This window comes from Pristiophorus japonicus, chromosome 14, assembly GCF_044704955.1.
Source record: "Pristiophorus japonicus isolate sPriJap1 chromosome 14, sPriJap1.hap1, whole genome shotgun sequence".
Classification (NCBI taxonomy): domain Eukaryota; kingdom Metazoa; phylum Chordata; class Chondrichthyes; family Pristiophoridae; genus Pristiophorus; species Pristiophorus japonicus.
Window position 1 is genome coordinate 32,006,271 of NC_091990.1, and position 26,058 is coordinate 32,032,328.

A 26,058-nucleotide genomic window follows, 5' to 3' on the forward strand; every position below is an offset into this window, starting at 1 on the left:
TTTCTAATAATGTGATTTCTGTATTTTCCGGTATTTGTTATCATATTAGCATGTTCTTTCTGTTGCTGCATGCCAATATAAAAACATTTGCTGCCACAATAGTATTTTCTCTTTTTGGAACCTAACACTATAGATCATAAACCCTTATATTTGGTTTTAATATGAAAGTTTCAGTTCGGTGGGAATTACCATGAGCTGCCTTGCCAATGGTCGCAACACTAATATTATGAGATGTAGTAAAGATGCCACATAAAGGACAGTTCCAACACAAAGTACTTTTCCAAATGGCTCTATTACTGAATATTGGATATTCAGCCTTTTCATAGAAAAATAAACTGGTATCTCTGGGAGTAATCTTGACTTTGTGCAATCATGTAAAATGGACAATAGCAAATCGGCAGCTCATTTTACATCTCTCCCAATTTCGGGAGGGGAGTAAAATGGGCTGCCGCTTCGCTATCACCTCTTTTACATTATCGCACAAAGTCAAAATACCCAACCGATAGCCTAGTGAGACCTCCCACCCTTCCAGTCCCATCCTGTTCAAGACAGGATGCCAGTGACCTGACATTTTATTCAATAAAAGTTAACAGTTATTGTTGGTATTTTAATTGAACTCTGAGGTTTGTGTTTATTGTTGGATAGATTTAACAAGATAGTGAGGTCATACTGATAACCTTTTGTATTCTTTCTCTTTGTGAAGGAGAGTTAATGTTTAAAACCTTTCGGTGTATGTCAAACCCAAATGTCAATAAGCTCATGTGATCGGAAGATTAGTTATTTCTCCCCCACAAGCCACTTATTAAAGATCTATCTTGTGCATGAAACACAAAAGGTTAGTATGCAGGTACAGCAAGTGATCAGGAAGGCCAATCGAATCTTGGCCTTTATTGCAAAGGGGATGGAGTATAAAAACAGGGACGTCTTGCTACAGTTGTACATGATATTGGTGAGGCCATACCTGGAATACTGCGTGCAGTTTTGGTTTCCATATTTACGAAAAGATCATCATCCTCATAGGCGGTCCCTCGAACGAGGATGACCTGCTTCCACGAGTTCACAGGTGTTTCGATGAAGGACCCAATGTTCCAGACCTGAACTCCAATTGAAGGAGTGGAAGATGCCTGTGCGTGGATTTTTTTAAAGAGTGGTGACCTTTGCGCACCAGCCACCACACGGGCTCGACCGAGCTAGGCCTTTATCCAGTGGCAAGGGTTAACCAGGACAACTGGAGACCTACTCTTCTGCATGGACCTAGCATGCACACATATTCGCAGTGTGGGCTGGCCCGTGCTGCCCCTGGGCCCTCGTCTCTTCTGGGCCCCGGGCCCTCAGGATATACTTGCTTTGGAGGCAGTTCAGAGAAGGTTCACTCGGTTGATTCCGGAGATGAGGGGGTTGACTTATGAGGAAAGGTTGAGTAGGTTGGGCCTGTACTCATTGGAATTCAGAAGAATGAGAGGTGATCTTATCGAAACGTATAAAATTATGAGGGGGCTTGACGGGGTGGATGCAGAGAGGATGTTTCCATTGATAGGGGAGACTAGAACTAGAGGGCATAATCTTAGAATAAGGGGCAGCCCATTTAAAACTGAGATGAGGAGAAATTTCTTCTCAGAGGGTTCTGGATCTGTGGAATTCGCTGCCTCAGAGAGCTGTGGAAGCTGGGACATTGACTAAATTTAAGACAGAAATAAACAGTTTCTTAAACAATAAGGGAATAATGGGTTATGGAGAGCGGGCAAGGAAGTGGACGTGAGTCCATGATCGGATCAGTGTAAGAGTTGTAAAACACATAAAAATTACATTTAAATACACATTTTAAAAGTAAAATCCCTGTACATTAAGGTAAGTTTATTTTTTAACACTATTAAAACACGTTAAAAAAATTCCAAAAGTATATATTTTTTATAAAACATTTAATTACATTTAATTTCAATTAATTTTAAATATGTGAGCTGTTTTATTTATTTATTATGCTGTGTTTGCGTGTTTTAGGGTTTTTTCTCATTGATAGTAATGGGAACTCGCACAAACGGAGTTCTCATTATTATCAATGAGAATACATAAGAACATAAGAAATAGGAGCAGGAGTAGGCCACTTGGCCCCTCGAGCCTGCTCCGCCATTTAATAAGATCATGGCTGATTTGATCATGGACTCAGCTCCACTTCCCTGCCCGTTCCCCATTAACCCTTTATTCCCTTATCGCTCAAAAATCTGTCCATCTCCGCATTAAACATATTCAATGACCCAGCTTCCACAGCTCTCTGGGGTAGAGAATTCCATAGCTTAACAACTCTCTGAGAGAAAAAATTCCTCCTCATCTCAGTTTTGAATGGGTGACCCCTTATTCTGAAACTATGCCCCCTAGTTCTAGATTCCCCTATGAGTGGAAATATTCTCTCTGCATCTACCTTGTCGAGCCCCCTCATTATCTTATATGTTTCAATAAGATCACCTCTCATTCTTCTGAACTCCAATGAGTATTGGGCCCAACCTACTCAACCTATCTTCATAAGTCAACCCCCTCATTTCCGAATCAACCTAGTGAACCTTCTCTGAACTGCCTCCAAGGCAAGTATAGCCTTTCTTAAATCATCATCATCATCATAGGCAGTCCCTTGGAGTCGAGGATGACTTGCTTCAACTCTAAAAGTGAGTTCTCAAGTGACTGAGGAGTCCAATGCAGGACCTACAGTGTCTGTCACAGGTGGTTGAAGGAGAGGGTGGCCGGGGAGCCTGGGTTGACGCACGCTCCTTCCGTTGTCTACGCTTGGTTTTTGCTTGCTCTCAGCGATGGGACTCGAGGTGTTCAGCGCCCTTCCGGATGCGCTTCCTCCACTTTGGGTGGCCTTGGGCCTGGGATTTCCAGGTGTCGATGGGGAAGTTGCACTTTGTCAAGGAGGCTTTGAGGCTGTCCTTGAAGCGTTTCCTCTGTCCCCCTGGGGCTCACTTCCCGTGTCAAACTCCGCGTAGAGCGCTTGCTTTGGGAGTCTCATGTCAGGCATGCGGATGATGTGGCCCGCCCAATGGAGCTGATCGAACGTGGTCAATGCTTCGATGCTGGCCCAAGCGAGAACATTGGAGATGTTGGCCCGGTGCTTCTGTCCTGCCAATGGATTTGCAGGATCTTGCGGAGGCAGCACTGCTGGTACTTCTCCAGTGCTTTGAGGTGTCTACTGTATATAGTCCATGTCTCTGGGCTATATAGGAGGGCGTGTATCACTACTGCCCTGTAGACTATGAGATTGGTGCTAGATTTGAGGTCCTGGTCTTCAAACACTCTCTTTGGTGATCAAAGGCTGCACTGGTGCACTGAAGGCGGTATTGGACCTCGTCATCAATGGCTGCTCTTGCTGACAGTAGGCTTCCAAGGTATGGAAAATGATCCACATTGTCCAAGGCCTCGTCGTGGATTTTGATAATCTGGGGGCAGTGCTGTGTGGCGGATTAGGTTGGTAGAGGTTGGTTCATTTAGAAAGACATGGATTAATCAAGGATAGTTGCACGGATTTGTTAAGGGAAGGTTAAATAAGGAGACCAATACTATATAAGAGGCACGAATAGAGAATACTGCATAGTGATTGGTTGTCTGGGCCCACGTGACTCTAGCTTGGACCTACTTACCTCGAAGACAGGTCCCCATGCGCTGTGCAGTGAATCTAGGCCTCCGACCATGAAGCTACGTTTCTTCAAGACCAACAGGTAGATTCGTAGATTTTTGTCAGGTCGGAGGCGTTTTTACGAAGGAAGCCTCCTGTTGTGTATGGAGAAAGAGTCAGACTGAACACTGTGAGCTCAAAGTAAAGTGTGACCATAGTCTTTTATTGCAGGTCTCCAGAGTGCCTCTCCAATCTGTGAAGCCTCCTTAAATACCTGTGCTCCCAAGGGATTATGGGATCCCTTGGGACTCCAGGGGATGAGCTCTCCGGTGGCTGTACAGAGTAAATACAAGTATACATATATAACACCACTCCCCCCCCAAAGTCAATAGTGTAACTATTTACAATGTGAGTCGATCTGGGGCCCTTCTTACCCTGGTTGATCGTTCGGTGTGAAAGCTGGTGTTGTTGAATCATTTGTTTGGCCCTCGCTGGGCTGCTGTGCAGCTGGCCTTGCTGGGCTGCCTGGTGTATTGGGCCCTGTTGTGGATGATGGGTTCTACTTTGTAGTCAACCGTGATGCTGGTTGCCACTGGTGTGTATATTGGGGAATCAAAAAAGGAAGGGTCCAAGCCGGGTTGCTCAGGATAGTCCATGAATCTGAGTTTGATTTGGTCCGTGTTTCCGGTGATTGAGTCCATTTGAAAGTTTAACCCCAAACACCCTGCTCCCCACTTTGGCCATGACAGTGCCAGGAAGCCACTTGGGACCTTGTCCATAATTTAATACAAATACAGGATCATTGATTTCAATCTCGCGTGACACATTTGCGCTATCATGGTATGCACTTTGTTGAAGCCGCCTGCTCTCTACTTGTTCATGTAGATCAGGGTGAACTAATGAGAGCCTTGTCTTAAGTGCTCTTTTCATGAGCAGTTCAGCAGGTGGGATCTCAGTGAGTGAGTGGGATCTTGTGCGATAGCTAAGCAGGACTCGGGATAGGCGAGTCTGCAGTGAGCCTTCAGTTACCCTCTTCAAGCCTTGCTCGATGGTTTGCACTGCTCTCTCTGCCTGACCATTGGACGCTGGTTTAAACGGGGCAGATGTGACATGTTTGATCCCGTTACGGGTCATGAGCTTTTTGAACTCAGCACTGGTAAAACATGGTCCGTTGTCGCTCACCAGGCCAGGACATCGGGTAGGCCGTGTGTGGCAAACATGGCCCGCAGGCTTTCAGTGGTGGCAGCAGACGTGCTAGCCGACATGATCTCACATTCAATCCACTTGGAGTATGCATCTACAACCACAAGGAACATTTTACCCAAGAACGGGCCTGCATAGTCAACGTGTACCCTAGACCACGGTTTGGAGGGCCAAGACCATAAACTTAGCGGCACCTCCCTGGGTACATTGCTTAACTGCGAGCATGTATTACATCTGGGAACGCAGGACTCTAAATCCGCATCGATACCGGGCCACCACACGTTGGATTTGGCTATCGCTTTCATCGTTACGATGCCTGGGTGGGTACTGTGGAGGTCATTGATGAAGGTGTCTCAGTCCTTCTTGGGGACCACTACTCGATTGCCCCAAAGAAGGCAGTCTGCCTGCATAGACATTTCAGCTTTGCGCCGCTGGAACGGCTTTATCTCTTCCTGCATTTCCACTGGGACACTGGACCAGCTCCTGTGAAGCACACAGCTTTTGACTAGAGATAATAAGGAGTCCTAGCTTGTCCAGGTTTTGATCTGCAGGCAGTGATGGGTGATTGCTCACTCTCAAATGCATCTATAACCATGGCTAGATCTGCGGACTGTGCCATTTCAACCCCCGTGGTGGGCAATGGCAGCCTACTGAGGGCATCGGCGCAGTTTTCTGTGCCTGGCCTGTGGCGGATGGCATAGTGGTATGCGAACAACGTGAGCGCCCATCTCTGGATGCGGGCCGATGCATAGGTATTTATCCCTTTGCTCTCAGAGAACAGGGATATAAGTGGCTTATGGTCAGTTTCCAATTCGAATTTTAGCCCAAACAGGTATTGATGCATTTTCTTTACTCCATAGACACATGCTAACGCTTCTTTCTCAATCCTGCTGTAGACTCTCTCAGCCTTAGACAGACTCCTGGATGCATAAGCAACTGGTTGCAGTTTCCCGAAATCATTAGCTTGTTGCAATACACACCCGACGCCATATGACGACGCATCATATGCTAGTACCAAACGCTTACATGGATCATATAACACAAGCAATTTGTTTGAGCATAACAATTTTCTCGCTTTTACAAAGGCATTTTCTTGGCTTTTGCCTCAAACTCATTCGTCCCCTTTTCGTAGTAAGACATGCAATGGTTCCAAACAGTGTGCTGAGACCCGGTAAGAAGTTAGCAAAGTAGTTCAGGAGTCCCAGAAACAACCGCAGCTCCGTCACGTTCTGTGGCCTCGGTGCATTCTCGATTGCCTCCGTCTTCGCGTTGGTGGGCCTGATGCCATCCGCCGCAATGCTCCTTCCCAGGATCTCCACTTCAGGCGCCAGGAAAACTCACTTCGAGCATTTTAACCTGAGGCCCACGTGGTTGAGTCGACTAAGAACCTCCTCCAGGTTCTGCAGGTGCTCGACTGTGTTCCGACCTGTGACTAAGATGTCGTTCTGGAAGGCCACGGTGTGTGGGACCGACTTCTGTAAGCTTTCCATGTTTCTCTGGAATATCGCTGCTGCCGATCGGATTCCAAACAGGCATCTGTTATAAACAAAAAGACCTTTGTGCATGTTGATGCAGGTGAGGGCCTTCGATGATTCCTCCAGTTCTTGCGTCATGCCAGCTTCGTGAACGTCTTTCCTCCCGCCAGCGTTGCAAAGAGGTCGTCGGCCTTTAGTAGTGGATATTGGTCCTGCAGGGAGAAACAATTGATAGTTACTTTGTAATCACCACAGATTCGAATGGTGCCATGAGGACTGGGATGATAGGACTGGCCCACTCGTTGAACTCGATCGGGGAAATGATGCCCACTCTTTGCAGCCGGTCTAGCTCGATCGCTACCCTTTCTCTCATCATTACGGTACTGCTCTCGCCTTGTGATGGATGGGTCGTGCCCCCGGAATTAAGTAGATCTGAACTTTTGCTCCTTGGAATTTCCCAATGCCTGGTTCGAACAGCGAAGGAAATTTGTTTAAGACCTGGGCACACGAAGTGTTGTCAGTGGACGATAGCGCTCGGACGTCGTCCCAGTTCCAGCGTATCTTTCCCAGCTAGCTCCTGCCGAGCAGCGTGGGACCATCGGCCAGTACCATCCAGAGTGGTAGCTTGTGCACCACTCCATCGTAGGAGACCTTTACGGTAACACTGCCAATTACAGGAATCAGTTCTTTTGTGTAAGTTCTTAGTTTCGTGCAAACTGGAGTTAAGACTGGCCTTGAGGCCTTGTTGCACCACAACCTTTTGAAAGTCTTTTTGCCCATGATGGATTGGCTCATGCCCGTGTCCAGCTCCATTGACACCATGAGTCCATTTAGTTCAACATTATTCATGGTGAATGTGTGCACCCCATGTACCTCTGCCTCCTCGATCTGAGGCTCTGGTTCATCGTGATCCTCTGTTGATCTGTCCTCCTCTGCAACATGGTGATTTGCAGGTTTAACAGGCTTTGCAGCTTGCCTGCACACTCGTTGGAGGTGTTCCATTGTTCCACAGCCCTTGCAAACGTACTCTTTGAATCAGCATGAATGGAAACAATGATCACCCCCGCAGTGCCAACAAGATTTTAATGCCCTTGCATTCATCACCCTTGATGGTCTCTGAGACATCTGCTGACGTGTAGCTGCAGGTATGTGTGACCTGCCCAGTACGTTATGATTCGAAAACAACATCAATTTGTTCACAGTACTTGTAGCAGCACTTGTGTGCTGAGAGATTTGCTTTATATTGTCACTGGTGGCAATCAAGGCTTGGGCTAGCACTATGGTCTTACTCAAGGTTGGGGTCTCTACAGTCAAAAGTTTGCGAAGTATGGTTTTGTGGCCAATGCCAACTATGAAAAAGTCTGAGCATGCGCTCCAAATGCCCTTCAAATTCGTAATGTTCTGCAAGGCGTCTTAGCTCAGCGACATAACTCACCACTTACTGGCCTTCAGACCTTTTGTAGGTGTAGAATCGGTACCTCGCCATCAGAACACTTTCCTTCGGGTTCAAACGCTCTCGGACCAGTGTGCACAAATCGGCATATGATTTCTTTGTGGGTTTCGTTGGAGTGAGCAGATTCTTCATGAGGCCATATGTTGGTGCCCCACAGACAGTGAGGAGGATCACTCTTCATTTGGCAGCGCTCTCTTCCCATCTAGCTCGTTGGCCACAAAGTATTGGTCGAATCGCTCCACAAAAGTTTCCCAATCATCTCCCTCCGAGAATTTCTCCAGGATGCCCACTGTCCTCTGCATCTTTGGGTTCGCTATCTGTATTTCGTCGCCAGTTGTAGTGTATGGAGAAAGAGCCAGACTGAACACTGAGAGCTCAAAGTAATGTGTGACCTTAGTCTTTTATTGCAGGTCTCCAGAATGCCTCTCCAATCTGTGAGGCCTCCTTAAATACCTGTGCTCCCAAGGGTTTATGGGATCCCTTGGGACTCCAGGGGATGAGCCCTCTGGTGGCTGTACCGAATAAATACAAGTTTACAAATATAACACCTCCGACCTCATTTTTTGGCCCAGTGTGTTAAGTGCTTGCTTTGAAACCGATTTTCATCTTTGAAGTGACACCAGACAGTGATGGATACTCTCTCCAGCATGTGTAAAATCAAGCTGCAATAATCAAATTTAAAGTGACCAAACACATCACACAAGTTGACAATAAAATTATGTAGAATTTCTTATGATCTAGGTTGTAACAAAACTCCTATTTATCATACTTTACTAAATGCTTATGAATAAAGACTTTAAAAATGGTAAAGGTGGTCAGTGATGTAATCAGCACAGAAAATGTACCAGGCACAGATTAGCATTACTGATAAAGTGTGTATTACATTTTGATGTGGAATAAGATAAAACCAAAATAAGTTGAAAAAATGTAAAAGCAGCAATATAGTAACAGTAACAATTGACCCTTGCATAGCACCTTCAGCATCGGGAAACATCCCATGGCATTTGGCAATGGGGCCCAATGCAATGTACCACGAAGTGACAGGGAACCGCACGTTCCTGCTCTGAGCCAGTGAGAAGGAGGTGCAGAATCAAGGCTAAGTAACTCCCATAGACATGGAAAGAATCAATGAATGAGATACAAATGAGCACCTAGCAATGGTCCACTCATTGATGTTGGTAGAGCTTACCTACAACCCAAACACATGGTGTATAGTACAGAACAGAAACACAAACAATGGTTTACAAGGTAACTGAGATCACAAGTTAGTTTGCCCAGATGAATTTCCAACCATCTCAGTGTCTTAAAGTGAGAATAATTACACACATGTTTTAACTTGACCACTATTGAATGAAGGCTCCTTAATGTGATAGGAGCCAGTGAAAGCTGGCCTTATAAAGCAGTAATGCTTCCTACTAGAATATTTAACAACCGAGTTAGTCTACAAACTTTCATTTTAATGAACCAATTATTTCCATTCATTTTGCCCTTTGCTGTGATAACCCAAGCTTTCCAGTCAGACTGCTGTGGGTTCAAATGTCAGGGTTTTCTGTCCCTTCAATCTGCCTGTTACCACGAAGGAGAGGCTTATACGTTCTTGGCTTGCCTGCTGGGCGTGGAGCCGGAGACAGCCAGCAAAACCTGACATGTCTGAACAGACAAAAAAAACACAGGTTGAGAAAAATAAATGAATGGTGACTCATCTTCAACCTGAAAGCAGACCAATTACGTTAACACTAATGTTAGGAAGCAGATGCCTGTCTCCAAGGGGGTTCTAGTCGATGTGCGTCACCCCAGCATGCCTGCTGCACTGTTTTGACTGCGGAAGTGGAGAATGTACAGTGTTTCACTGAGGACATTTGCAAATGGGAATATTTAAAAATTTAATCGGTTTACAAAAATAACTAGATAAATCGAATGGTTATCATTCACGGTACTTACCTGAGAATTATATTCACGTGTAAACACTGAAAGGGTGCAGAAAACTAGAAAGGAACTGCAGCCATAGGCAGAAGAGAATGTAGCATCCTGCATTATGCAAATACTTTTCACTTAGGCATGGAAGAGAATGCTCTATCTTTATCAAATATAAATATTAAACAATAATACAAAAGCACGGGGGAGGGAAATCCTCAGTTGAAGAAAAAGGAAGACATATCAGAAGCAGTGATATGGAAGATGACATCATCACCTTATCCGACCTATCTCTCGCACTTCTGCTCTTCCCTCTTCTCCCTTCCGGAACCATGATAGAGTTCCCCTTGTCCTCACCTTCCGCCCCACCAGCCTCCACATTCAATGGATCATTCTCCAGCATGATGCCACTACCAAACATGTCTTCCTCTCCCCTCCGCTTTCAGCAGTCCGAAGGGACCGTTTCTTCCGCGACACCCTGGTCCACTCTTCAATCATCCCCAACAAACCCTCCCCTTCCCACGGCACTTTCCCGTGCAAGCACAGGAGATGCAACACCTGTCCTTTTACCTCCTCCATTCCCACCATCCAGGGTCCCAAACACTCCATTCTAATGAAACAGTGATTTACTTGTACATCTTTCAATTTAGCATACTGTATTCACTGCTCACGATGCAGTCTCCTCTACATTACATAGGATTACATAGGATATAAGGTACAGAAACAGGCCATTCGGTCCAACCAGTCCATGCCAGCATTTATGCTCCACTCGAGGCTCCTCCCATCTAAATCTATCTGCATAACCCTCTATTCCCTTCTCCCTCATATGCTTGTCAAACCTCCCCTTAAATGCATCGATACTATTCACTTCAACCACACGCTGTGGTAGCGAGTTCCACATTCTCAACACTATTGGCTTTCTTGGTGACTATCTTATATTGATGGCCTCTAGTTATGCTCTTCCCCACAAGTGGAAACATTATCTCTATATCCACTCCTTTCATAACCTTTCATAAAGACCCCTATTAGGTCACCCCTCAGCCTTCTTTTTCAAGAGAAAAGAGACCCAGCGCCTGTTCATCCTTTCCTGATATGTATACCCTCGCATTTCTGGTATTAGTCTTGTAAATCTTCTTTGCACTCACTCCAGTGCCTATATATCCTTTTTATAATATGCGCGGTTTCTTTTAACGTGTGGTGGCCGTTGCACACCAGCCACCATACAGGCTTGACAGAGCGGGGTCTTGGTCCAGTGGCAAGGGTTATCCAAGTCAACTGGAGACCAAGCTCTGTCGCACGGACCTATGCGCACACATACTCCTGCTGTTCATAGATCACAGTGTGGGCTGGCCCATGCTGCACCTGGGCCCTCACCTCTCCTGGGCCCCGATCACTCTGCCACAATCTCTCGCCCCTCCTCAGCCCAAACCTCACCGCCTCTCCTGCTGTACCTGGGCCGCTCCGAGGGTCCTGCCCATGCTCCAATTGGCGACCTGGATTCTGGTCAATCAATTCGTACTCCTCAAAGCCGTTGCCCTCCTGGGACAGCTCGCGCTGCTGCTCCCTGCAGGGGCTAACTCCAGCTCCTCCTGAGCTGTGGCAATGGTGTTCCCTCGCAGGTCTGGGGCTGCGCTGGTTCCTGGCTCCGCTCCAGCTCCTCCTGATAGCACCGAGCTGTGGCGATGGTGTTCTCTCACAGGTCAGGGGCCACGCTGGTACACAGTGCTACAAGTGTGGTCTAACCAAAGTTCGATACAGCTTTATCATAACTTCTTTATTTTTCAATTCTGTACCTCTAGAAATAAACCCTAGTGCTTGATTTGCTTTTTTTATGGCCTTGCTAACCTGTGTCATAACGTTCAGTGATTTGTGTATTTGTACTCCGAGATCCCTTTCTTCCTCTACCCCACCTAGATTCTCCAAGTATTAAGTGATCTCCCTCTTCTCATATTTATCAGTGTTGAACTTAATTTGCCAATTATACATGTTTATTGATGTCGTCCTGTAATTTGTTGCAGTCCTCCTCAGTATTGACTAAGCCCACAAATTGGATTCATCTGCAAATTTAGAAATTGTGTTTTTGATTCCAAAGTCGAAATCATTAATATAAGTTGTGAACGACAGTGGTCCCAGCACTGATCCTTGTTAAACACCACTACCCACCTTCTGCCACTGTGAATAGCTAAGTTTTACTCCTACTCTCTGCTTTCTGTCTTGAAGCCAGTTAGCTATCCATTCTGCTACTTGTCCCCTGACTCCGCATTCTCTGACCTTGTTCATCCATCTATTATGGGGTAACTTATCGAAGGCCTTTTAATATCAAGATAAATTACATCTATTGCACTTGTCGACTCTCTGTTACCTCTTCAAAGAATTTAATGAAGTTGGTCAAGTGACACTTTCTCTTTTGAAATCCATGCTGACTATTCATTACTATATTTTTGGTTTCGAGATGTTCTTCTATTTTCTCCTTTAGTTGGAATTCCATTATTTTTCCTAATACTGATGTTAAGCTGACTGGTCTATAATTCTTCAGACATGTTCTATCCCCCATCTTAAATATAGGTATTACGTTACATTGGGGAGATCAAATGCAGATTGGGCGACCACTTTGCGGAAGACTTCTGTTCAGTGCAAGCGTGACTCTGAGCTTCTGGTCGCTTCTCATTTTAATTCTCTGCCCCACTCTCACTCCAACCTCTGCGCCCTTGGCATCCTACACTATTCTGCAACATCGTGGGCCATCCTGACCTGCGAGAGGACACCACCGCAGGTTGGGAGTATAAAGAGTTGGAGCATGCCACCTCAGCTTCCAGCGCGTGTTGTCCCAAGTTTGCGACGACTTTGAGATTGGCGTTAGAGTTGATCTGGAACGAAATTGGATTAAAAAAAAACTGGGTGACGTCATCAAGGCCCAGGTCGCCGGTTAGAGCATGGGCTGGAACATCGGCGGGGCCCAGGCACAGCGGAGGAGTGGGAAGGTCGTAGCGGAGGTGCAGCAAATGAGGGTACGGGGCCCTGAAGAGCCGAGGGCCCAGGGGCAGCACGGGTCAACCCACACTGCGATTTGTGTGCGCACTAGGTCCGTGCAGCAGAGCAGGTCTCCAGTCGTCCTGGTTAATCCTTGCCACTGGATAAAGACCGAGCTCTGTCAAGCCTGTGTGGTGGCTGATGTGCAACGGTCACCACACGTGAAAAAAAATCCACGCACAGGCTTCTTCCACCCCTGGAGTTCAGGACTGGAATATCGGGTCCTTCATTGAAACATCTATGAACTCATCCCTTTTGGTGTGGAAGCACGTCATCCTCACTCGAGGGACCTTTTTTTTTTGGTTCATTCTTGTCAGATCAACTCCAGCACCAAAGATCACTTTGCACTACTACATTTGATCTTAGCCAAAAGGCCGAGAGGGGAAGCTGCACCGTTCCTGGAAACACTGCAATAGCAGGTCGGTGCGTGGAGTGGATGGAGCAAGCCCATGTTCCATCTCCCGCCTATGATGATGACACTATTCTAATGAAGCTCAACGGAAGCTCGAGAAACAGCACCTCATCTTTCAATGAGGCACTTTACAGTCTTCCGGACTCGACATGGAATTCAACAATTTCAGATCATAACCACTGCTCCCATTTTTTCAGATACCAGCTGTTGGTAATGATTCTGCTATTGCCATTTACACCTCCTCTAGACCCATCTTTTGTTTCTATACTTGTGCCATTAGCATCCCCTTTTGTCATTTAATCTTTCTTGTCTTCTATCCTATCACAGACCTTCCCTTTGTTCTTTCCTCCCCTCCCCCCTTTCCCTGCCTCTGTACTTACTAAAACCTGTTACATCTCTAACTTTTTCCAGTTCTGATGAAAGGTCATTGACCTGAAACAATCAACTCTATTTCTCTCTCCACAGATGCTGCCTGACTTGCTGAGTATTTGCAGAATTTTCTGTTAAATATTAGGAAGGGAGAACACTTGTTTTAAAGTACATATCCTGAAGATTCTTTGTACAAATGTGATTATCAGTATGTTGAGAAACCAGTAAATAGCAGCCAATGAGAGAACGAGCCTGTTGAACAAACCTTTTTTATTTAAGGAGGTGATATATCAAGTGGACTCTGATGAACCTTATTGAGATTGAGTAGAATGGGCCTATATTCTCTAGGGTTTAGGTGATCTCATTGAAACGTATAAAATTCTTCGAGGGCTTGACAGGGCTGAGAGGCTGTTTACCCTGACTCGAGAGTCTAGAACTAGGGGTGATAGGGGGCAACATTGTGTGCATTTGCGCCTTCTGTCACCCAGCTTAGTGTCATCTGCAAACTTGGAGATATTACACTCAATTCCTTCATCTAAATCATTAATGTATATTGTAAAGAGCTGGGGTCCCAGCACTGAGCCTTGCAGCACTCCACTAGTCACTGTCTGCCATTCTGAAAAGGATCCGTTTATCCCGAGTCTCTGCTTCCTGTCTGCCAACCAGTTCTCTATCCACGTCAGCACATTACCCCCAATACCAAGTGTTTTGATTTTTCACACCAATCTCTTGTGTGGGACCTTGTCAAAAGCCTTTTGAAAGTCCAAATACACCACATCCACTGGTTCTCCTTTGTCCACTCTACTAGTTACATCCTCAGAAAATTCCAGAAGATTTGTCATGCAAGATTTCCCTTTCATAAATTCATGCTGACTTGGACCGATCCTTTCACTGCTTTCCAAATGCGCTGCTATTTCATCCTTAATAATTGATTCCAACTTTTTCCCCACTACTGATGTCAGGCTAACTGGTCTATAATTACCCGTATTCTCTCTCCCTCCCTTTTTAAAAAGTGGTGTTACATTAGCTACCCTCCAGTCCATAGGAACTGATCCAAAGTCGATAGACTGTTGGAAAATGATCACCAATACATCCACTATTTCTAGGGCCACTTCCTTAAGTACTCTGGGATGCACACTATTAGGCCCTGGGGATTTATCGGCCTTCAATCCCATCAATTTCCCTAACACAATTACCCACCTAATAAGGATATCCTTCAGTTCCCCTTTCTCACTAGACCCACTGTCCCCTAGTACATTCGGAAGGTTATTTGTGTCTTCCTTCGTGAAGACAGAACCTAAGTATTTGTTCAATTGGTCTGTCATTTCTTTGTTCCCCATTATAAAGTCACCTGAATCTGACTGCAAGGGACCTACGTTTGTCTTTACTAATCTTTTTCTCTTCACATATCTACAAAAGCTTTTGCAGTCAGTTTTTATATTCTCGGCAAGCTTCCTCTCGTACTCTATTTTCCCCCTCTTAATTAAGGCCTTTGTCCTCCTCTGCTGAATTCTAAATTCCTCCCTGTCCTCAGGTTTGCTGCTTTTTCTGGCCAATTTATATGCCTCTTCCTTGGATTTAACACTATCCTTAGTTTCCCTTGTTAGCCACGGTTGAGCCACCTTCCCAGTTTTATTTTTACTCCAGACAGGGATGTACAATTGTTGAAGTTCATCCATGTGATCCTTAAATGTTTGCCATTGCCTATCCACCGTCAACCCTTTAAGTATCATTTGCCAGTCAATTCTGGCCAATTCACACCTCATACCATCGAAGTTACCTTTCCTTAAGTTCAGGACCCTAGTTTCTGAATTAACTGTGTCACTCTCCATCTTAATAAAGAATTCTACCATATTATGGTCACTCTTCCCCAAGGGGCCTCGCACAACAAGATTGCTAATTAGTCCTTTCTCATTACACATCACCCAGTCCAGGGTGGCCAGCTCTCTAGTTGGTTCCTTGACATATTGGTCTAGAAAACCATCCCTAATACACTCCACCGCATTGCTACCAGTTTGGTTAGCCCAATCAATATGTAGATTAAAGTCACCCATGACAACTGCTGTACCTTTATTGCACGCATCCTTAATTTCTTGTTTGATGCTGCCCCCAACCTCACTACTACTGTTTGGCGGTCTGTACACAACTCCCACTAGTGTTTTCTGCCGTTTGGTATTCCGCAGCTCCACCCATACCGATTCCACATCATCCAAGCTAATGTCCTTCCTTACTATTGCATTAATTTCCTCTTGAACCAGCAATGCCACCCCGCCTCCTTTTCCTTTCTGTCTATCCTTCCTAAATGTTGAATACCCCTTATCAAGGGATATGGAGATCGGGCAGGAAAGTAGAGTTGATGTAGAAGGTCAGCCATGATCTCATTGAATGGCAGAGCAGGCTCGAGGGGCCATATGGCCTACTCCTGCTCCTATTTCTTATGTTCTTATGACGTGGTGTATCTGGACTTCCAGAACGGCTTTTACAAAGCTCCTCACAAAAGGTTACTGTATAAACTCAAAGCAATGGGAATTTAAGATAAAATTTGCAGATGATAAGTAGAATAAAAGAAAAGAAGCAGCGGGCATTTGATCGAGGAATGGTGTTGAAGTGGAAGGGAAGTACCAAGTGGAATACCTCAGGGCTCAGTCATGGGACCTACTATTTTTAATTTACATGAATGACCTTGACTCAAACTCAATTGTAAAGTTAATCACGTTTGAAGACAATGTCAAATGAGGTGTGGGGGAATTTGAATTGGGGGATGCAGTAACCTACAAAAGGTGTTCGATAAAATATGTAAATCAGCAAAGAAATTTATTACAGATACAAGTATAAAATCATCATCATTATAGGTGGTTCCTCGTATCGAGGATGACTTGTTTCCATGCCAAAAAGGGATGAATTCACAGGTGTTTCAATGAAAGACCTAATATTCCAGATCCAGAACTACATGTTGAAGGGTGGAAGATGCCTGTGCGTGGATTTTTTTAACGTGTGGTGGCTGGTGTGCACACGGGTTTGACAGAGCTAGGTCTTGGTCCAGTGGCAAGGATTAACCAAAACGACTGGAGACCAGCTCTGCTGCACGGACCTAATGCGCACACATATTGCAGTGTGAGCTGGTCCGTGCTGCCCCTGGGCCCCTGGCCCCAAACTACCGCCTCTCCTGGGCCCCGATCACCAGTGACTATAGATCAGAAGTACTTCATTGGCTGTGAAGCACTTTGGAATGTCCTGAGGTGGTGAAAGGCACTATATAAATGCAAGTACTTTCTTTGACGCTCCAGATTTACCTTTCCGATACTATTTACTAATCTATACATACTTCTATGAGGATCTTTCTCACTTGCCTTCTTTTGAGGGCAAAGATCTCACGTTTCTTCAATTTATCTTCCTGGCTCAATCGTCTGGTGCTGGGGATCAGTCTGATGACTCCTCTCTGCACTGCCTCCTAGGGCCTGAACACTTCACTTCTGTCTTGGTGACCGAAACTGGATAACGTAATCGATGTGTTATGGCCAGTGTTTTAGCATAACTTCTTCTGATTTATGATCTACTCATTTGGCTAGTTATTTCACATGAACATATGAAATTTATGGGCAGCAAAAAACCAGCTAGTCCAACAAGCCTTCCCCACACCAGGATGGCTAGACAATTTTATGCACTGTAGCTATTTTTGAACTTTCTTAATGGCTTATCATTTTCCTGGACTTTTGGATATTTTGAAAAAATTATGTAAATATGTTTTGTCTCATGTGAATAATGGTGACCATTTGTCAAGCCTATTCACCTGATGCTATTGTGACAGAAAAACATAAGTGACGGAGGAACACGGAGAGGATATCTTATTTATTGAAGTAGACTTGTGAGATTAGAGCAATTTAATTCAACTATTTTTTACTTTTATTTTTACAGTTTAAGCTTCCATGAATGCTCCTGTTGTATAGTAAATTAACTTTGCGAAGTTTATCATATGATGTCCTGAATAGCTGTTTGATCCTATTCACATTCTTTAGTCAAGTCATTAAGTTGTGCTAGCCTCCAATGTAACTACCTGCGCTGATTTCTTAACTCTCCGCAAGGGCTTTCTCAAGTGGCCACATACACTGGCCTAAGTAGATTTGGAGTAACTATTAGCCGGCCAAAGTGGCCTAAATGGTAACGCCCCCTTTTGAGAAAAACTAAACTAAACTAAAAAAAAATCATAACTAACTCACTTACATTGGTGCAAATTGAATGTGCAAATTGAATGGGCAAAATGGGGATTTTTAAGATACTCCAGAAAAACAAGTTGCTCCAAAAAAAAACGGAGCAACTCCTGGCCAATTTTGAGCCCTATGAAACTACCGCATTGTTGTAAAAACCCATCTGGTTCACTAATGTCCTTTAGGGAAGGAAATCTGCCATCCTATATGTGACTCCAGTCCCTCAGCTAGGTGGTTGATTCTAGCGAGCCACTCAATTGTAACAAACCGCTGTGACAAAGTGAATACCGTGGGAGCACTTTCAACACATGGACTGCAGTGGTTCAAGAAGGCGACTCACCACACCACCTTCTCAAGGGCAATTAGGGATGGGCAATAAATACTGGCCTTGCCAACAACACCCACACGCCGTGAACTAATAAAATAAAACACAGGAAGGTCCACAAACAGCAATTAATTAAATGACCAAATAATCTGTTTTAGTGGCATTGGTTAAGGGATAAATGTTGGCCAGGACACCAGAAGAACTCGCTGCTCTTCTTCGAATAGCATCACCGGTTATTTTACAGTAACCTAAGAGGGCAGATGGCGCCTAGTTTTATTGGGTCCAAATTTGGCTCACCCGTTTTTATCGGCGCATTCACCGGAGATGTGCCGATTTCCTAGGGTGAAAGCGGCGCCAAAAAGATCTCCCCAGATTCTGGCCGCTCTGTGGCCTCTCCCATGGCTTGGCGCAGCGTGGTCTGTCCATTAGGGGGCGGAGCTAGGGCCCTGTGTGAAAAACAGTGCCGGCAGCGCAACGCATGCGCACTGGAGGTTTCGCACATGCGCAGTAGCTCTTGCCCCCAGCTGTGCTGCAGCCTGGGACCAGAAGCGCCCCGCCCCTATCCCCGGCTGAGTGGCCTCACAACGCGCATTGGGCTGTTGGAATGGTCAGAGAGAGATAGTCAGATCGCTGGAATAGTCACAGAGAGAGAGTCAGAGAGAGTCAGTCAGAGAGAGAGTCAAATCGCTGGAATAGTCACAGAGAGAGTCAGAGAGAATCAGTCAGAGAGAGAGTGGAAATAGAGGTTCCATGTCTCCTTTGGGAGATTGGCAGTTTATCTTAGAAGTTATTTTCTGCTTGGATGTCGGCAGCCTGTGCTCTCCCTGTCGTCCCGCACCTATCCCCGGCCGAGTGGCCTCCCACACCGGCCGGCCCACTGACATCCCGGGCCCGAGTTAGGAAGGTAGGCGTTAAGTTTTATTTTTTATTTCTACTTGATGGTTTTTACACTTCTTGAATGTTGTTGTGCTTTGTTTAGTACTTTGTAGAGTTCGCTCCACTTCCCTTCCCGCCCCTATCTCTGGCAACCTGCGCTGATTTCTTAACTCCCCGGAAGGGTTTTCTGTGCGGCCACAAGCGGCCACATACGCTGGCCTAAGTTAGTTTGGAGCAACTATTAGCTGTCAAAAGTGGCTTAAATGGCCAAATCAGGCATAGGTGGCTGGTAACGGCCCGTTTTGAAAAAAACTAAACTAAACTAAAAAAAATCCTAACGAACTCACTTGCACTGGCACAAATTGAATGTGCAAAATGGGAATTTTTAAGATACTCCAGAAAAATCAAGTTGCTCCAAAAAAACCGGAGCAACTCCTGGCCAATTTTGGACCCATAATTTTATCTGAAAGTCGGCACCTTCGACAGTACAGCACTCCCCTCAGTACAGCACTCCCCTCAGTACTGCACTGAAATGTCAGCTTAGATTATGTGCTCAGTGATTGCTGCCATTGTTGGATTTGCATCTAATCAATCAATCAATCATAGGCAGTCCCTTGGAATCGAAGAAGACTTGCTTCCACTCCTAAAGTGAGTTCTTTGGTGGTTGAACAGCCAATATGAGAGCCACAGACCCCGTCATATGTGGGACAGATATTCGTCGGGGGAAGGGGGGGGGTGGCACTGATTTACCACACGCTCCTTCCGCTGCCTGCGCCTGACCTCTTCACGCTCGCAGCGTTGAGATTTGAGGAGCTCAACGCCCTCCCGGATGCACTTTCTCCACCTCGGGCGGTCTTCGGCCAGGGTCTCCCAGGCGTCAGTGGTGATGTCACACTTCACCAGGGAGGCTTTGAGGGTGTCCTTGTAACGTTTCCGCTGCCCACCTTTGGCTCATTTGCCATGAAGGAACTCCGCATAGAGCAGTTGCTTAGGGAGTCTCGTGTCTAGCATTGTGAACTAAGTGGCCGGCCAGCGAAGCTGATCGAGTGTGGTCAGTGCTTCAATGCTGTGGATGTTAGCCTGGGCGAGGACACTGATGTTGGTGTGTCTGTCCTCCCAGGGGATTTGCAGGATCTTGCGGAGACATCGTTGGTGATATATCTCCAGCGACTTGATGTATCTTCTGTAAGTCGTCCATGCCTCTGATCCATACAGGAGGGCGGGTATTACTTTAGACCTGTAGACCATGAGCTTGGTGGTAGGTTTGAGTGCCTGGTCTTCGAACATGCTTTTCCTCAGATGGCTGAAGGCCGCACTGGCGGTGATATTGAATCTCCGCATCAATGTCTGCCTTTGTTGACAAGAGGCTCCCGAGATGGTCCACGTTGTCGAGGGCCGTGCCATGAATCTTGATGACTGGGCATCTAAATAGGAGCACAGAATAACTTTTTTTTTACAAATTTAATCCAAATCATATTTATTATTCTTTCAAAGCTCATGTCAGATTTTTCGATGAAACAATTGTCCCTGAAAATGAAACAAAAATCAATTTACTTCAACGTAAACCAAAAAAGTAGGGCAAGAGGCACAGCATCATTGAGGTTTATAAGCGCTGCAATTTTCTCTGCTTCAGATATTTATCTTATTTCATATTGAAGAATGCAGTGGTCCCTGCTTCAACTGCAAAACATTTCATGCTGCAAATCCTTATAGTTGAAGACGTTTGTCGGAACCTCTGTCCTCACTGTGAGGATTTTAAATTGATGACGCCTCATCACTGACTGACCAACCAAAAGACAACGCTAAGAAAATCTTTAATAATTTTAAAATCCTTTAGTAAATTTCCTCTTGGCCTTCTGGGCTGTAGTGGAAATAGTCCCAGTGTCTCAAGTCTTGCCTCATAATTATCATTTCCCAATCTGCATTCATATATCACCTTTCACCACCTCAGGACATTCCAACGTAATTCACAGCCAATGAAGTACTTCTGATGTGTAGTCACTGGTATAAATGGTAGTATTTCTGAAATCTCCGGAATACTGGTACAGTTAAACTACTTATTAACGTAGCTTTCTAAACACCAAGCTGGATTTTATTCAAAATTTAAGCAATAAATACAGCCTTTAGAATGGAGCTTTATGCTTCCAATTAGCAATCATTGGAATTTTTCTCTGATCATAGAATCATCCTGGTGAATCTACACTGCGTAGTCTCTGGGGCTTCAATGTATTTTATATATAATGCCCAAAACTGCACGCAGCATTCTAACAATGGCCAAGCCAATGTTTTGTACACATTTATTGATTCAAATGTAGGACTTATTTCAGGAAGAATTGCCTCACGCACAGAATAATGAACACTTCAGTAGAGTTTCAAGAAGAATATAGAGGCAAAAACCTCGAGTCTTTTGAGAGCATGTTGTTTGGTGTGATGAGTGGACTGTAGGTTTTTCTTTTTAAATGAATGAAGTAAAATGAGACGAATAGTCTTCCTCATCTGTAGTCATCTTGTGATCCCACATAGATAAGATTAAACAAATATCTTCTTTACGGTAATCATTTTGGCTTCAATTTTATTTTTATTCCCCAGGAGAGATTTGGTAGTTTGGTCTCTATGCATGGCAAAGAATCACTCAGCTGATGAAAACTGCAAGTGGCTACACAGGGTAAAATGTTTTTTTGGGGTCTGGGTGCCAAATGAAGGCAGCTGATGGAATTAAACTTCAGCACTACTCCCCCAGACTTAGCTTCTCATTAAATTAATGTGCACTCTTCTTCATTTAACCATGTGATGGGGAAGGTGGGTTAGCATTGTGTGATTATGAATTGGGAAGGCCATTTGGCTCCTCCCATCACTGCATCAAATTGCTTGTTAAAAGAGAGGAATGACCAATGTGCAGGAGCAAACCTGCGGTTTTAATTTCTACATTTCACAGATATTTCCATTTCCTTGTGTTTCAGATAATCTGTTGGATAGAAAGCAGCTGATGAAAGTAGGAATCGCCTTAATTATAATTGGACATTTGAACTTCATTCTCGGAGCGATTGTCCACGGCACAGTCCTGCGACATGTCACTTTGCCAGGAAAAGGCATTTCTGTTGAATATTCTGTAACCAACATCATTTCTGCAATCTCAGGAATACTGGTACAGTTAATCTACTTATTAATGTAGCTTTCCAAACACCAAGCTGGGTTTTAATCAAAATTGAAGCAATAAATATAGCCTTTAGAATAGTGCTTTATACTTCCAATTAACAATCATTGGAATGTTTTCTCTGATAATAGAAATTTACAGCACAGAAGGAGGCCATTTCAGCCCACCGTGTCCGTGCCGGCCAACAAAGAGCTATCCAGTGTAATCCCACTTTCCAGCTCTTGGTCCGTAGCCCTGTAAGTTATGGCACTTCAAGTGCACATCCAAATACCCTTTAAATGTAGGGTTTCTGCCTCTACCATCTTTTCAGGGTGAAAACATTTCTCCTCAAATCCCCTCCAGACCTCCTACCAATTACTTTAAATCAATGCTCCCTGGTTGTCAAGGATGTCTCAGAGTGGGTGCAGAACATTCTGAAAAGGGAGGGTGAACAGCCAGTTGTCGTGGTACACATAGGTAAAAAACGGGATGCGGTCCTACGAGACAAATTTAGGGAGCTAGGAGCTAAATTAAAAAGTAGGACCTCAAAAGTAGTAATCTCAGGATTGCTACCAGTGGCACATGCTAGTCAGAGTAGGAATCGCAGGATAGCTCAGATGAATACGTGGCTTGAGGAGTGGTGCAGAAGGGAGGGATTCAAATTCCTGGGGCATTGGAACCGGTTCTGGAGGAGGTGGGACCAGTACAAACCGGACGGTCTACACCTGGGCAGGACTGGAACCAATGTCCTAGGGGGAGTGTTTGCTAGTGCTGTTGGGGAGGAGTTAAACTAATATGGCAGGGGGATGGGAACCTATGCAGGGAGGCAGAGGGAAATAAAAGGGAGACAGAGACAAAAGATAGAAAGGAGAATAGTAAAAGTGGAGGACAGAGAATCCCAAGGCAAAAAACAAGAGGGCAACATTACAGCAAAATTCTAAAGGGGCAAGGTGTGTTAAAAAGACAAGCCTGAAGGCTCTGTGCCTCAATGCGAGGAGTATTCAGAATAAGGCGGATGAATTAACTGCGCAGATAGCAGTTAATGGATACGATGTAATTGGCATCACAGAGACATGGCTCCAAGGTGACCAAGTCTGGGAACTCAACATCCAGGGGTATTCAGCATTTAGGAAGGATAGACAGAGAAGAAAAGGAGGCGGGGTGGCGTTGCTGGTCAAAGAAGAAATTAATGCAATAGTAAGGAAGGACATTGGCTTGGATGATGTGGAATCGTGATGAGTGGAGCTGCGGTATACCAAAGGGCAGAAAACGCTGGTGGGAGTTGTGTACAGGCCACCAAACAGTAGTAGTGAGATTGGGGAAAGCATAAAACAAGAAATAAGGGACGTGTGCAATAAAGGTACAGCAGTTATCATGGGCGACTTTAATTTACATATAGATTGGGTTAACCAAACTGGTAGCAATGCAGTAGAGGAGGATTTCCTGGAGTGTATTAGGGATGGTTTTCTTGACCAATATGTGGAGGAACCGACTCGAGAGCTGACCACCCTGGACTGGGTGATGTGTAATGAGAAGGGACTAATTAGCAATCTTGTTGTGCGAGGCCCCTTGGGGAAGAGTGACCACAATATGGTAGAATTCTTCATTAAGATTGAGAGTGACACAGTTAATTCAGAAACTAGGGTCCTAAACTTAAGGAAAGCTAACTTCGATGGCATGAGGCTTGAATTGGCTAGAATAGACTGGCAAATGATACTTAAAGGGTTGACGGTGGATAGGCAATAGCAAACATTTATAGGTCACATGGATGAACTTCAACAGTTGTACATCCCTCACTGGAGTAAAAATAAAACAGGGAAGGTGGCTCAACTGTGGCTAACAGGGGAAATTAAGGATAGTGTTATATCTAAGGAAGAGGCATATAAATTGGCCAGAAAAAGTAGCAAACCTGAGGACTGGAAGAAATTTAGAATTCAGCAGAGGAGGACAAAGAGTTTCATTAGGAGGGGGAAAATGAGTATGAGAGGAAGCCTGCCGGGAACATAAAAATTGACTGTAAAAGCTTCGATAGATATGTGAAGAGAAAAAGTTTGGTGAAAACAAATGTAGGTCCCTTGCAGTTGGACTCAGGTGAATTAATAATGGGGAACAAAGAAATGGCAGACCAAATGAACAAATACTTTGGTTCTGTCTTCACGAAGGAAGACACAAATGACCTTCCGGATGTACTAGGGGACTGAGGGTCTAGTGAGAAGGAGGAACTGAAGGATATTCTTATTCGGCAGGAAATTGTGTTGGGGAAATTGATGGGATTGAAAGCCGATAAATCCCCAGGGCCTGGTTGTCTGCATCCCAGAGTACTTAAGGAGGTGGCCCTCGAAATAGTGGATGCATTGTTAATCATTTTCCAACAGTCTATCAACTCTGGATCAGTTCCTATGGACTGGAGGGTAGCTAATGTAACACCACTTTTTAAAAAAGGAGGGAGAGAGAAAATGGGTAATTATAGACCGGTTAGCCTGACATCAGTAGTGGGGAAAATGTTGGAATCTATTATTAAAGATGAAATAGCAGCGCATTTGGAAAGCAGGGACAGGATCGGTCCAAGTCAGCATGGATTTATGAAAGGGAAATCATGCTTGACCAATCTTCTGGAATTTTTTGAGGATGTAACTAGTAGAGTGGACAAGGGAGAACCAGTGGACGTGGTGTATTTGGACTTTCAAAAGGCCTTTGACAAGGTACCACATAGGAGATTGGTGTACAAAATCAAAGCACATGGTATTGGGGGTAATGTACTGGCGTGAATAGAGAATTGGTTGGCAGGAAGGAAGCAGAGAGTCGGGATAAACGGATCCTTTTCGGAATGGGAGGCAGTAACTAGTGGAGTACCGCAGGGCTCAGTGCTGGGACCCCAGCTCTTTACAATATACATTAATGATTTGGATGAAGGAATTGAGGGTAATATCTCCAAGTTTGCAGATGACACTAAACTGGGTGGCGGTGTGAGCTGTGAGGAGGATGCTAAGAGGCTGCAGGGTGATTTGGACAGGTTAGGAGAGTGGGCAAATGCATGGCAGATGCAGTATAATGTGGATAAATGTGAGGTTATCCACTTTGGTGGCAAAAACACAAAGGAAGAATATTATCTGAAAGGCAGCAGATTAGGAAAAGGGGAGGTGCAACGAGACCTGGGTGTCATGGTTCATCAGTCATTGAAAGTTGGTATGCAGGTACAGCAGGCGGTGAAGAAGGCAAATGGCACATTGGCCTTCATAGCTCGAGGATTTGAGTATAGGAGCAGGGGGGGTCTTACTGCAATTGTACAGGGCCTTGGTGAGGCCTCACCTGGAATATTGTGTTCAGTTTTGGTCTCCTAATCTGAAGGATGTTCTTGCTATTGAGGGAGTGCAGCGAAGGTTCACCAGACTGATTCCAGGGATGGCTGGACTGACATATGAGGAGAGACTGGATCAACTAGGCCTTTATACACTGGAGTTTAGAAGGATGAGAGGGGATCTCATAGAAACGTATAAGATTCTGACGGGACGGGAGAGGTTAGATGCGGGAAGAATGTTCCCGATGTTGAGGAAGTCCAGAACCAGGGGACACAGTCTTAGGATAAGGGGCAGGCCATTTAGGACTGAGATGAGGAGAAACTTCTTCACTCAGAGAGTTGTTAACCTGTGGAATTCCCTGCCGCAGAGAGTTGTTGATACCAGTTCATCGGATATATTCAAGAGGGAGTTAGATGTGGCCCTTACGGCTAAAGGGATAAAGGGGTATGGAGAAAAAGCGGGAAAGGGGTACTGAGGTGAATGATCAGCCATGATCATATTGAATGGTGGCGTAGGCACGAAGGGCCGAATGGCCTACTCCTGCACCTATTTTCTCTGTTTCTATGTTTGAGATCTCTGCTAAGGGAACTAGGTCCTTCCTTTCCATTCTATCTAGGCAACTCATAATTTTATACTCCTCAATAATGTCTCCCCTCAGCCTCCTCTGTTCCAAAGAAAACAAACCCAGACTATCCAATCTTTCCTCGTAGTCAAGATTCTCCATCCAGGCAACATCCTCATAAATCTCCTTTGTACCCTC

General features: G+C 45.0%; 1 protein-coding gene across 1 annotated transcript in view; it reads left to right on the top strand.

The window, feature by feature from the left end:
* The window catches only part of LOC139279342 (keratinocyte-associated protein 3-like), a 63,589-nt gene that overhangs the window by 14,970 nt on the left and 22,561 nt on the right, over positions 1-26,058 (top strand). The window contains exon 2 of the mRNA XM_070898462.1: positions 21,827-22,011. Within this exon, the coding sequence (XP_070754563.1) occupies positions 21,827-22,011 (185 nt within the window). The remainder of the gene's footprint in view (positions 1-21,826; positions 22,012-26,058) is intronic.